Source organism: Passer domesticus, chromosome 3 (assembly GCF_036417665.1).
Source record: "Passer domesticus isolate bPasDom1 chromosome 3, bPasDom1.hap1, whole genome shotgun sequence".
NCBI classification, from domain to species: domain Eukaryota; kingdom Metazoa; phylum Chordata; class Aves; order Passeriformes; family Passeridae; genus Passer; species Passer domesticus.
The window spans coordinates 25,308,219-25,322,069 of NC_087476.1; the positions used below are offsets into that span (position 1 = coordinate 25,308,219).

Here is a 13,851-nt window from a genome sequence, read left to right on the forward strand (position 1 = left end):
TCTCTGACAAGGTGCAGGAGCTTTCTTTGTGTCCAACACACCCAAAGCCAATCAGCTCCAGCATGGACCCACCACTGGCTAAGGCCAAACCCATCAGCAACGGTGGTAGTAACTTTGGGATCACGTAGTAAAAGAGTAAAAAAAAAAGCATTAAAAACAGCAGCCTGAAGAGAGGGGTGAGAACATGTGGGAGGAACAGCTCTGCAAACCCTAAGGTCAGTGCAGAAGGAGGGGCAGGAGGTGCTCCAGGTGCAGAGCTGAGATTCCCCTGCAGTCCCTGTGCAGCCCATGGTGAAGCAGCTGTGCCCCTGCAGCCCATGGAGGGCCATGGGGATGCAGAGATCCACCTGCAGCACTGGGAAGACCCCACTCCAATGCACATGGATGACCTAAGGAAGCTGTGACCCTGTGGGAAGCCCACACTCGAGCAGGCTTGTGGCACAACTTGTGACCCCATGCTGTCATTCCACATACTGGAACAGTGTGCCTGAAGGACTGCACCCCATGGAAGGGACCCTGCTGGAGCCCTTGGAAAGGACTTCCATTAGAGAAGTTCATGAAGGATTGTCTTCTCTGTGAGGGACCCCACACTGGAGCACAGCAAGAGTGTGGGGTGTCCTCGCCTTGAGGAGGAAGGAGTGGCAGAGACAATGTGTGATGGACTGACCACAACCCACGTTCCCCATCTCCCTGGTGCCAGTGGTGGGAATGAGGGAGGGAACTCCAGAGTTAAGCTCAGGAACACGGGAGAGGTGGAGGGAAGATATCTTTAAGATTTTGTTTTTATTTCTCATTATCCTATTCTGATTTGATTGCTAATACATTAATTTCCCCATGTCAAGCCTGTTCTGCCTGTGACAGCCGCTGTGAGTGATGTCTCCCTGCCCTTCTCTCAGCCCACAAGACTTTCATTAAATTTTCTCTCCCCTGTCCAGCTGAGGAAGGAATTGATGGAATGGCTTTTTGGCATCCAGACAAGGTCAACCCACCACACAACAGTAAGTTGCACTACTGATACCATAAGACATGAAAAAGGTTTGAACAAAGTTATGAAATGGTTGCCTAAAAACCTTTTCTGTTTCCTGCTTAATTGCTGTTGTCATAGCTTTATCCAGCTCTTTTTTGGACTCTTCTGCCTTCTGGCTAAGGAGCAAACACTTTGTCTTAGCTTCATTTAGTTTCTGTTCCAGAATAGTCTTGTCTTCTTGTGACAACTTTTCTCCACTCTCTTTCAGGAAGGCTTCAGTATTTTTCACAATCTCTGCCAGTGTCTGGGCACTTGTTCTCATGTCTTTTTGTATCTCCTTTTGATAAAAAAGAAAGCATATAGGAATAAGTAAATTATTAATGATATCTTTCCAATTAACTTTATTGGAACTATCTTCTAGAGGTAAGCACCACACTGGTCCTTCCTAGCTGCACATGAAACATTAATAAATTGCAGACAATTATTAAAATCAAAGGCAAACATCTGACAATGTTGTTGCAGCTCAATCAAACTTTTTTTTTTTAATTGCAAATCTGTTTCTTTACAGTTGTATTCAGACTAAGGCCACTTTTTTCCCTTTGTTTAAGGATTTAAATACTGCGTTTCCACATATGCAGAAGAACATATATCTTATTTTTTTAGAAATCAAGGCTCAAGTAAATCTGCTACATTGCAGTTAGTAAAGTGAGTCTCCTGACAAATTCTAGTCATTACTATCCTAACAGAAAGCTGCTGAAAGTTAGCTGTCTGAATGGAAGTCAGAAAATTGTATTCTTTCCTGGGTGAAAGTTTTCCCATATTTCTTGGGTTTGTTCAGGCCAGAGATAGCGTACAATTTTTTTTTTCTTCTATTGTAATCAATCATTTCAGTCTCTCAAGAATGTTTACTTTCATTGAATTTCATAGAGGACAGATCTTTAGTTTTAATTTACCCAAAGCAGTTTTCCTAGTCTTCCTCACAATTATCTGAGAGGACTTTAATTGTAATTATAACACTCTTGAATACATTCCCACCAGTTACTGAAACAATGACATTTTTCACTTTCTTGTGCAGTGTAACAATCTTGGAGATGCAAGACAGAACATTTGATCCTCATTCTAGACCACAGATTTTGCAGCAATTTTCGAATACAGCAGCTAAAACTGCAGCTTATTTTAACACTTCAGCAAGTACATTAGAAATCTTTTCCTGGGGACCCTGCTTCTCCTGTGACCAAGATCTCTGTGCTCCCTTTCAAACAGCACACTGAGGATGAAAGCTCTGACTTGATAGAAAAAAGACTGTTTATAACCCCCATTCCCTCCTAAGACACACTTTTTGAATGGCAATTCTAAGAAATCAGTCAGAAAATAACAACTAGTCTGCTAGGCAGTCACAAACAGCTGGTGGGAAAAAAAGGAGGCTGTATCAGTTCTTGACTCCCCAGGAATACCCAAATTAGGCCATAAATCCTTAAGACAAGGAAGATATATTAAAATCTACCCCAGGGGTGTCTGTATGACTGACTAGAAGAACAACTTTGACAAATTGGATGCATTACTTCAAAGATAAGTAAAGCAAGGCAAGATGAGTAAGGAAATTTCTCCTTTTACAGAGTTGGAGCTCTACAGTGTAGTGAACTAGTAAACTAGGAGGGGGAAGAAGAAGAGTACCAAACTCGTCAGTCCTTTAACTAGCATAAACTCAATTTCTATCAGGACAGAGTGAAAGCTTAGAGATTACTGGATACAGCTGAAGAGCAAGGAAAGCAAACCAGTTCAAAGGGGTTTGCTACATGAGGACACCAAAGAGATTGCAATAAACACTAATAAGAACCAGAATTCAAAACAAAGCAAGAGTGAAGCAATGGACAGCCTAAGGCAAGAGAAAATATTGCAGCAAAATTTTTCAAAGTACTCTGAACAGGAATAAACACTTCCTGATACCAGTTAAAAAGCTGGCTAAATTATTTTAGCATAATAAACATGGGTGATTTTATCACATTTAACAGGAACAATCTGAAGCTAATATATTAACAAAATTCACACCTGCTTCAAGAGTGCTTCTTGAAATGTGTAGCACATACTCCCTACTCTAGTGTGTCCTCATTTGGAAGTTTCTCTTGTCCTACTGGCACATACTGGAGTGTATCCAGAAGCAACAGTTTAAATGCATGCAACTAAGCCTTTAATTTTGGTAGGTCAAACAAATCTATTTTATTGTCTTCTCACATGACAAGCCTTGTTACTCAACAAAAGAGTCGAGTCACTCTCCTCTGCCCTCAGCCTTCTTTAACTTCTCTGACTAGGATTGTGCATACCTCCTGTTTGGTCTGGTATTGTTCCAGCTCAGCCTTGCTGTCTCCAATAACAAGAGACTGTCGCTGTCCGATGAGTCGATTTTCAGTCTGTGTAAGCAAATCACAGATTTCCTGCAGTTTCTCCTTGCATTCCTGCTGCCGTTCAGCCACGTCCTATATTAGAGCCAAGTACAATGGAACAGTAAGACAAAAAATCCTCACTTCAGGAACTCAGACATTAGAAATCTTTGAACATCAATATTGCAAAGCAATATTTTTTAAAGTATGCTGTAAACATGATAGCAGTGGTATAAAGAGCAAGATGAACATATAGAAGTTATGGATAAACCTCAAATATGTTTTAAGTAAAAGAGACCATGTTTGATGGAATTGCCCGATAGAGGTCTGGCCATGCACATATGTGAAGGATGAAATCTCCAAACAGCAGGAGTGAAAATCCAGTCTCTTAACCACTTGAAACCTGTGGTAAACACTATTAATTCTGAAAAAAAGGACATCAAAACAGAGGTTAGTTGTGAATGTGAGTTAGCTCTTTTTGGTATGCATAACATGTTACCTGAATAGAAATTGTGAACTTTTTAAGCAGTAGAGAAGAACAAAACATGCAAGCTCATTGTTGTTACAAAGTCCTAGAAAACTTATCCGTGCCTTTCCTAAACTCAATTTTATGCTTCTTTCACAAAATATAGTAGAAGGAAATGTTCTTGGAATGGCAAAATAATACAAAGTCTTCAGAATATTAAAGCACTTTTATTTACACATAAACCAGGGCCTGAGGTGGTGATTCTGAGTCCTAACAGCACTGCTATGAGAGAAGAGGAGGTGCTGTTAAGCTGCAGCATCTTATCAGCAGCCTCTTTTCACTGTAAAAAGGCTGCTTACACTTGCTGAAGAAGTGGCTGGCCCAACTTGACTCACAGTTTTCCCAGTGCCCACACCTAGAACTGCAAGTATCTTGGCTGATTCAATCATCTGTTTGTCCCTCTAGCCCATGTCAGTCAAAACAATCCATGCTACACAGATTTTAACAAATCTGGTTTTTGGACTATGAAGATCTAGAGAAAAGATCACATAAGCAGACCTGGCAAACTAAAGGGAAAGAAAATCTTCACCAAGACCAGAGTGTTATGGAATGGTGCAATAGCAAATTCAGTGATCAATATAGCTCGGATCAATTACTGATAGAGCTGCTGAAGAAACAACACTTGGGAGAAACCTCAAGTAAATTTCTCTCATTGTTAGAAAGAGCAGACCTGTGTCTGTTCTTAATTTAATATGCTGTTTCTGTGAATATACCAAGGAAAGACAAAAATGATAATTAACAAATTTCATCAATATCATTTTTGTAGAACTACAAATGTATCTGTAGTAAAAAGGGAAAAGATAGAAATACACTCAATATTGCATGCTGGTATAAAAATTCCTCATCCATAGACAGAAACATTCAGCACACATTTACACAGAAAGGCAAACCTTCTGATCACCCAGCTCTTGCACTGCCTGTAACTGAGTCTCTAAACTTTCCACTTGAGAAGTTATTGCTTCCTGTGCTTCCTGAAAAGATTTCTGGGTGGTATTTAAGAGCCTCAGCAGCTGTTTGCTCTGATTAGGAGAAAGATCTTCAGCGTGTTCAGAAATGAAGAACTGAACATCAAACGCAGTGGACTCCAGTTGCATTTTTTTACAGCTGAGCTCTGCAGCACTGTTCTGTAAATGAAGTGAAGGCAATTACTAGCAACAAAGAAAAACTGAGTACAAATAAACCACAAGTATGCCTACCATCTATTCTCAGCCCTTATCCCAAAATGCTTTTGGTAGACAATTTAGCCATGGAAAATCAAAACTCAGAATCATACTGTCGCATTCAGGTACGACGTTAGAACTTGCACATGGTTTGCCTCAGGACAGCTTGTGTCCAAGGAATAAAATACAGGATTTTGTACATCTCTGTTTCTTTGGTCTCTCATAGATGTTTGAAAACTGACTGATCTTCAACTCTAAAAGATTTATGGCAGGTTAGATGTAACATTTTTAGGTCTGAAGAGCCAGAAATTTCAAAATATATACTTGAAATCATTCCTATTCTTAACTCCATAGCAAGAATGTCACCATTTCTAGAAATGTGGCAAATTCTGCCAACAGCTACGTACTGTGGACCCCCTATGACCATACCATTACTCTGGAACTCTATTTAAGCACATTAAAACAACTAAAATATTTTTATTAATCATACATATTTAAGTATATGAACTTTACTAAAAATTTGATCTGCTTTGTTTTCCATTACTCATTTTATAGAGTGTGGAATTAAGATACCTTCTATCTTTTCCCATCTTGTGTTCTCACATATAATTGATTTGGAAGACAATTAAATGTCAGTAAAGATTCTGAACACAATGCATAAAAATCCAATTTTATTGCAACAAATGTAAGTAGAACAAATATCTTTCTCAGTAATCCTAACTTTATGAAACTTTTTTTGCAAGTGAAAAAGCAAATTAACAAGATTTTATTCCTGGATTATCTAATAGTTGTCATCTTAAGTAATTACTTCTAATAATCTCTTTAGAGGTTATTGAGAAGGAATCAAAAATCCTAGCTACTAATTAATAATAAGGAGCAACTTTTGTCAGAAACAACACCTACCATACAGAGCACTTACTTTAAATAGCTGTAAACTTTTCTTCATCTCTTCTATATCATGAGTATTCACTGTGAAGCCATTCACGATTTCATTGTTCTCTGTGATCCAGTCTGAAAATGTCTGCAGTTGGTTTAAAAGTTGCTGGTGTAATCCTGCAAGCTTAGACTAGAAAGGGAAGTTGTATATTTATTTATGCTCCTGAAGGCTACTCACATTTTCTACTATATTAAATTGAATCATACATGTATCTTTATACTAAGATAAAATAAAGAAAATCCAAATTCCTTTATTTTAGCCCAATTACCTTGAAGTAAATCAAGGTAAAAACATACACTGCTAAAAACATACCATTTCCAAGTCAACAGCACAGACTATTTGTTTTGCTCGTTTTGAAGATCTATCACAGACCACCAAAAATGCTTCCTGCAAAGAGTCATAGCTTATCTTTAGCTCTTTAAGTTTCTCTTCTGGGATATTCCTGTTACAAGACTTTAAGAATTCTTCTGCCAGCTTCATGTCCTTTTTTAGGATAATTGCAAAGGTAGCCAGTCCTGATTCAAATGACTATAAAGAGAATATATAAAAAATGCTTTCAGTTACTAGGAAAAATGTTTAAATCTGAATTGCTTTAATTACATTTTGAATCTCCCTTTTTAAATCTAAGGGCTATTTCTAGCACCCATCACTGAAGTACAAGCATAAAGAACATTTTACTTACCTCTAGCTGTTCCAGTTCAGCTTTTAGTATTTCCAGGCTGTTGCTAATAGGCTGCTGTTTATCTAGGTGGTTTTTCATATCTTGAAGCACTGCCAAATGTTCTTCCATTTTCTGTGTTAACTTTAAACATTGCTGTACTCCATCAAACTGAAAATGAGTTTTAAAAATAAGAAAATATTTTCCAAACTGACTTGAAAATAAGCAATAAAAGTCCATGGGCTTCTTAGGATTTATTTTTAATTTATAATTTAATTTTTCAACCATTTTTCCATTTCAATTGTTCTTTCCAGCACTCAGAAATATCCACGCAGTTCCACTAACACAGGACACTGAGCACATATTCTTGTTACTTACCATGCTAGTGGAGATGTCTCCCATGATTGCTTCTTCTGTTTTCAAAACAGGTTCAGTAAAGCCTTTGGACAGGCTTTCTGTCTTCCCATGCTCCTGATCACGTTTCCAAGTAGTGGTTGTTTTGTCTGCCAATGTTTTCTCTTCATCAATTTCTGATCCAAGTTCTGATTGTTCTGTTGAGGAAAGAGAATAAACCCCATCTCCTTTGCCTTTACCCTCATGCTCTGTGGTGCTATCAGCAACCTGTGAGCTCCTAAGCAAACCATTTATCAGCTCCTCTAGCTTGCTTGTACTTTCATCTCCAAGTGAGATTTGAAATAATTCCAGAAGTTCAGTAGTAGCAAGCTTGGGAACAGGAGCTTTCATGTCTGTTTCACTCTTCCTTTCATCTGAACCAGCTGTCTTTTGCTTGCAGGATTCATGCTTCAGAATGTCATGAAGAAGATCAGGACTTCTGCAATCAGGCCAAAGCAGTGAAGGAGCATCACTGTCCTTGGGCTCTGTACTCAGCGTGGTGACCATTAATGCATTTCTAACAGCATTGCTTATTTGCTTCAGATTTAACCCACTAGGCATTTCACTCTCAAGCTGAGTGCTTCTAACCATTTTAAGTAAATTTTGCATTAAAGTTCTGGTATCAGAGTAACTTAGGGGTTCATCTTCCTCCTTGCAGTAAACATGTCCCATTTTCATTTTCCTTTGTAATATATTCTGTAAGTCTTCCATTAGTGTATCAGACACATCTGCTGATTGTGAAATACCTTCCTTTACTAGAAAGTCTTTGCAGGATCCCATTTCTTTTTGCAATGACTCCATGGACATTTGTTTTTTGAAACCATTTCCAAGGGAGGAAGTCTCACTGACCATGACATTTTCTCCCTTTGTGTTTTTCAGCACCTCATGTTTGCTCTGGGCACCGTAATTCAACTTAGTCCCCATGCTACTCAGAATTGCAGAGGAAACATCAGTGGTATGGGTATGTCTCCCAGTAGGTTGCACTTCACTTCCATCCCCTAATTCTTTGGCATCCTCAATACTTCCTAAAGCATTTCGGGGGGAAATTTCACTATCATTGCTGCTTTTGTTTTCTGGAATGTCTATAAGAACATTGTCAGTATTTTGACAGTTAAGTCTCTCTGTTTGTTTTGTTATGCTAATCTCCTTTGGCTTCGCTGTATCAGGTGGGGGAAAAGAGTAAGTGTTACATTCACTTGAATGCATTTCTTCCGTATTTAGCAGAAAATCCTTTTCATTTAGTATACCTTTTCCCCCTCCTTCCATGTCGTCAAAACAGAATTCAATTTTATTGAGTTCTGAATGACCACCGTCTTTTATGCATGCTGTATGTTGTTTTAAAGAAACAGAAATTTTACCATCTCTCTTAAATTCATCTGATCTTGTCCCTTGAATGTCAAGAAAACCTTGATCAATATTTGCTTTTTCTTTACTTGCAGCAGGAGTTTCTCTAGCAGCTTTAATTACTGTTGCATCAAATATTTCCCCAAGGTTTTCCATCTGAATGGGACTATTACTTAGCCTCATGACACCACATTCCTCCATAATATTTACTTTATTTTTATTTTCTGTGAGAATTTCAAAACCTCTTTCTACTTCACCATGTTTCCAACTGGTGACTGGATGTATTGGGTCCCTATTATCACTCACGTAAGGGGTATCTGTAAGGAATTTATTGTCCATTTGGGATGAACTTTCCTTTAGTTGTTCCATATAATTTAATACTTTCTCTTCTGTAAGCTGTGCCTCTCTCTGTCTCTGTCCATGATTTGAATGTAACATTGGCATGGTATTATTGTCTTTATTCATGCTATCAGTAAAGCATTCTGAGAGAAGCAAATTTGTCCAGGTACCTTGGTCTTCATCAGCAGCTTGCTGTAGGTAAGCTGTCACATTGATGTCAGATTTCACAGTACCATCAAGAAGCTGAGAACCTGGAATTCCAAACTGTGTGTCATTATTCTCTTCACTCTTAGTGGACATCCATTTAGTGTCAAAGGTATTTTCAGACTGAATAGGCTCAGTAGTATCTTGCGGCATCTGTTCACTTTTGATACAAGTCCCATATTCGTCTTCTGTTTCCTGCTGTCTGGCTTCTCCACTGGTACATGAAAGACCAACACATCTTTCTTCAGAAATATTTGACATTGATTCACATATTACTGGGGACAGTTTTCCATTTTCATGGTTAGAGTGGAATTGCAAAGTATATCCTGTCTTGTGGCCTAAAGAATAGCAGCAGTCATCAATATTCTGATTGTTTTCATTGCTCCTTTCTACATCTTCTACAGACATAAACAGCTGGTCACCTTTACTTATACACTGATGATGTGAATAAAAAGTATCTATTTCATCTTCACTGTCAGAATCCGTGTCAGAGTCATCATAACTATCATAATCCTCCTCATAATCTTCCCCCTTCTGTGTACCTTCAGATTCCTCCTCACACAGGTCACCTTCTGCTTTCATTTCAACTTCCTCATTCCTGTCTTGTACATCTGCTTCATACATATTCCGTAAATAGCTCATGGCTCCTTCCTTTGTTCCTTCACTCTCAACAGTAACTGGTAACTCATGCTCCTTCTCTCCAAAACTTCCTGTTCTTTCCCTTCCCTCAAGGATTTTTTCCACAGTCTTGGTATTTACAGAAGCTATAGTTATGCTCTGAGGCTGCCCTTGCACATTTACATGAACATTCTCTCCAGCATTTGCTGCTAGTTCTTGAAAAGAGCTGGTCTCTTCTCTTAGGGTTATTCGACCACCTCTCTCCTCCAGAAAACCTAATGGAACTGATCTCCCAGCCAGTTCTGGCTCTGGTGTATCATCATCTCCCAACTGCAAGGTGTCAAACCCTTCATCACCTTGAGAAGTGTCAGAGGAATCATCATCATCATCATCATCAATTTGTGGAGTATCATAGACATCGCTGTCATCATCATCACCCTGAGGTGTTTCATAGGCATCATCATCATCACCATCATCCAACTGAGAGCTGTCCTCTTCAGAAGCTACCTCACCAAATCCATGCTGCAAGCAGGTACTCTCAAGCTGTGGGATGTCATCACCCCCCTCTAATGATGAGTCAGAACTAGTGTCACAAGGCAGCAACCTGTGGAATATAAGATCGCTTTCTTCTTCTGCCAGCCTTTGTGCTGTGCTGTTACTGTCCCCCAGAGGTGGGCCATCGTCTATGACAGTATCACCACCCAATGAAAGCCTATGGTGCATGTCTATGCTGTCTTCTAGACACAGTTTATTCTGAAAATCAGCACAATCCTCCAGGGATGGCCTTCCATGAATATAAAGACAGTCCTGTAGGGATGGACCTGTATATTCCCGAAGAAGTTGTGCACCATATCTATTGTCTTCAAACTTTGGTGTGAAACAACATTGACTAACCAATTCCTCTTGTAGTCTATATTCAGTGTCTGCAGTGACGGATGGATCAAGACTTCTCTGAAAATTATCTTTCTTGCTGTTATCCAGTACCATTCTGCTACCGTCAGCTTGAAATATGGGAGGCCCATATTCCGTGCACCTTTCCAGCTCCATGCACTTTTCCACCTCCTTCCATGTTTCCTTATCTGACAAATCATTCACACTCAAGGAATTTTGTAATGTTTTATCATTCATGTTTTCATTATCCAGACTGTCTCCCACACAAATTTTTTCTTTTGCTGTTTGTGATAAAAGTCTTGTATTTGAGTCATTTGGAAGATAACCTTCAATGTTTCCTGAACTTGTCTGCTGATTGTTATGCTTACAGAGTTCTGTCCACTCAGAAACCTCCAAAACACCTCTCAGTTCATTTCTTTCCATGGAATTTTGAGTGCTGCTTACTACATTTCTGAGTTCTGCAGGGCTAGTTAACTGCATCTCCTGTGTATAATCTGATTGCTCAGTGCCAAGAGTACTGCAAACATCTGGCCTGCGCACATGGGAATTTTCTTGTGAAGATATGTAATTCCCAAAATCATCAAACTGATTACATATCCTGTTATTACAAGAATTCTCAGCACCTGAAAGATCACCCTGAACACTGTCTGCTGACTTTAAGTGAATTCCTTTTGAACTTACATATTTGTTACTAAACTCTATTTCTGACACACCAGCATTGTACCCAGCACTATCACCTTCCAGCAACGTATTGATTATTTCTTCCAGTTGTCCATCATATAACAAAAGTCTCTGTCCAGTGTTTGCATCCATATAACTATTTACCATCAGGTAAGACACAAATAGTTTCTTAGCTTCATCTAGATTATGACATACAGCATCTTCTGTGCCAGAAACTTCATGTTCCCCCTCACAGCCATGAAATACAGATGGCAGAAATTCATAAGTTGATAACCATTTTGCAGCATTTTTACAAAGGGACTTTAATTCTTCTACATTGGGCATTTTATCTGGTAAAGTCACATTGGTCAAAACAGATACAGTATTACTGTCTATAATCCCTGATTCTGCAGCCTTGTCAAGACTGATTATTTCACAAGTTTCTGGAATGTAAAGTGCAGCTATTTTCTTTCTATCATTCAGTATTTTGAATGCCAGCTCATTTGTAATCATATCTTGGTGCAAAGAAGTTGATACGGGGAATATTTCACCAGTGTGAGGCCAAATTAGTCCCACAAAGCCTCTCTGTGCTTCTAATACCAGCAGAGCACTGGTAGATGATATTAAGTTGCATTGCACAGCTTCATCAACAGTCAAGCGCTGTCCTGAATTTTGACAAAGGATTCCACCAGTCTGAACCTGACGTGTGAGGATCCCACAAGCAGTGTCCTGATCTATCATCCCTTGTCTCATGGCCTCTTCCACAGTCATTCGTTTCCCTGAGTCAGGGTCAATGATACCTCCAGACATTAACTGAGCACCCAGCAGCCTGAACATTGTTTCCCTGTCAATGAGCCCTTCATGGGCTGCCCTCAAAATAGTTACCTTCCTTCCACATTTTAGCACAATTCTCCCTTTTTCTTGTGGTTTCACAGGTAGGAGTCTTAACCCTGTTGCTTCATGTATTATACTTCTATGAACCATCTGTTCAAGGGAAATTTTCTCAGCACAATTGGGGTCTATGAGATCTTTACACGTATCTTGTCTTTCCAGGAGTTTGGAATATAATGTTGGAGAAATGAGATTTCTCTGGAAAGCATTCTGCAAAGACAGCTTTTCTCCAGTAGATGGCAAAATCAAATACCCACTTGAAAGCTGATTCTCAAGAATTTTAATAGCCAGAGGTTCTGAAATCAGACCTTGTTCTAAAGCTGAAACAACGGGAATATTTGCTAATGATGATTCTGACATAAGCTTCTTTGCATTACTTAATTCTTGCAGCTGCAACAGAATCTGTTCATCAATTAAGGCATGGACTTTAGCTTCTTCCAAATCATAACACACTCCTAATTCTGGAGAAATTATTCCAGAAAGAATCAGCTGATTCTCAAGCAATCTAATTCCAGTGTCATAGTCAAGAAAACCTCTTAAAATAGACTGAAAGACTGAAAGGACTTCTCCAGTTGTTTGGTCAATGACACCAGCAATGACTTTATTCACCTAAAAAGGAATATAAAAGAAAAGTTATCATCATTTTTGGACTGTATGTTTAAAATAGTATTTTGATTTTGAAAGCATGTTAAGCATAAAAACATGTACTTACCAGGCCTGGAGGAATGTTGTGAATGTTAGCAGCTCAAATGCACAAGTGATCTATGTCAGTCATTCAACAGCACACGATGTGATAAAAGATTTAAAACCAACATGCATCTGTGAATTGAGAACCTATGCTTTGCATACATAAATAGGGTTAGTGAAAGACAATAGAAGAAATGATTGCAGAGAGGGCAAATAGAACATATACCTGAAAGGCACATTTTCATGCTATAAATGTCTGTGAAAGGTTAGAATATTTGGAAACGGTATGTGATTCAACACAACCATGCTATTCATGTTTACAGCATACAGCATTTCTGTATATACACTCAACAATACAGAATCAGATACTCCAGTACCAAATATTGCATTTAGTTTGCATGGAAAGCATGAAGTCAGTTTGACAGCATTATTTGAACTCATTACACAGACTCTGCCTCTGTATGTATACGAGAATACTCGCTCCATATTTAAGACTAATATCCATTAACAAATATATTCATAGTGTCTCAGAGAAAATTATGTCTTCCCATTTTCATACCCAGAAAAAACTTTAAAAAACCTGAAAGTCGATCACTTCTAGGACATTTCTGAGTGATATATGGGAGAGATTAACATGATATTTTACAGTGTCATTTTTGTAGCAGAAACACAGACTTATCTAGCAGTCAAAGAATGGCTTGTAAGAGAAGAGTTAAGAGATGAATGATTTGCTTATCTTTCTTCATGCAAGGCACACATTATTAAGACTCTTCAAAAGAAGTCTGATGAATAGAATGCTCATGTGCACAGGTAAGGTCACATACAGTATTTCATAGCAAATACACAACACCTTCAGTCAATTAAATATCTAGTTCCTTCCACACACTGTTAATTGCAGCTTCTTCTTTTGCTGATCATGTGTGGTTTGAAAATCATGCAAGAAATCTCAAGAGAAACTGAAATCTATGTTTGAATCTTGTTACCTTTTCTTCCATCTTTTCATCACCCAGATGTGCTTCCTGCAGCTGCTTCAAAGCTTCGTTGGATAACAAGCTGTAGCTTTCCTGGAGGGATCTAACTTGCTTTTCCATTTCATGTCTCTCTTCATCTGTCATTCTATTACAAAAAAAAAAAAAAAAAAATTGAAGGAGGAGATCTCTGGGTAATTTGTAACTTGTTGGGAGTGATCTGCCTACTT

At 38.6% G+C, this 13,851-nt stretch overlaps 2 protein-coding genes across 11 annotated transcripts in view; both read right to left on the reverse strand.

Annotated features, from left to right (window-relative positions):
• Positions 1 to 13,851, reverse strand: part of LOC135296195 (dystonin-like) — a 288,180-nt gene that overhangs the window by 97,454 nt on the left and 176,875 nt on the right. For all 10 annotated transcript variants that reach the window (XM_064412231.1, XM_064412229.1, XM_064412227.1 and 7 more), the window contains 3 exons: positions 13,637 to 13,769; positions 3,289 to 3,441; positions 1,071 to 1,304 (listed from right to left, as the gene is read on the reverse strand). In XM_064412231.1, the coding sequence (XP_064268301.1) occupies positions 1,071 to 1,304; positions 3,289 to 3,441; positions 13,637 to 13,769 (520 nt within the window). The remainder of the gene's footprint in view (positions 1 to 1,070; positions 1,305 to 3,288; positions 3,442 to 13,636; positions 13,770 to 13,851) is intronic.
• On the reverse strand, positions 3,452 to 13,139 carry LOC135298263 (dystonin-like). The gene is made up of 6 exons (XM_064415873.1): positions 13,131 to 13,139; positions 7,005 to 12,575; positions 6,651 to 6,797; positions 6,281 to 6,496; positions 5,951 to 6,097; positions 3,452 to 4,995 (listed from the first exon to the last, which is right to left on the reverse strand). Exons 1-6 carry the CDS (start codon positions 13,137 to 13,139, stop codon positions 4,744 to 4,746), a joined length of 6,342 nt encoding a protein of 2,113 aa, XP_064271943.1. The 3' UTR covers positions 3,452 to 4,743.

What these genes read in the sequence shown, in the direction of transcription:
- LOC135298263 (XM_064415873.1), bottom strand. An exon ending in GAGACATCTCCACTAGCATG is followed by an intron (nt 6,798 to 7,004) that starts GTAAGTAACAAG and finishes ACTCATTTTCAG; the next exon opens with TTTGATGGAGTACAGCAATG. An exon ending in AAAGTTTACAGCTATTTAAA is followed by an intron (nt 4,996 to 5,950) that starts GTAAGTGCTCTG and finishes CTTCATTTACAG; the next exon opens with AACAGTGCTGCAGAGCTCAG.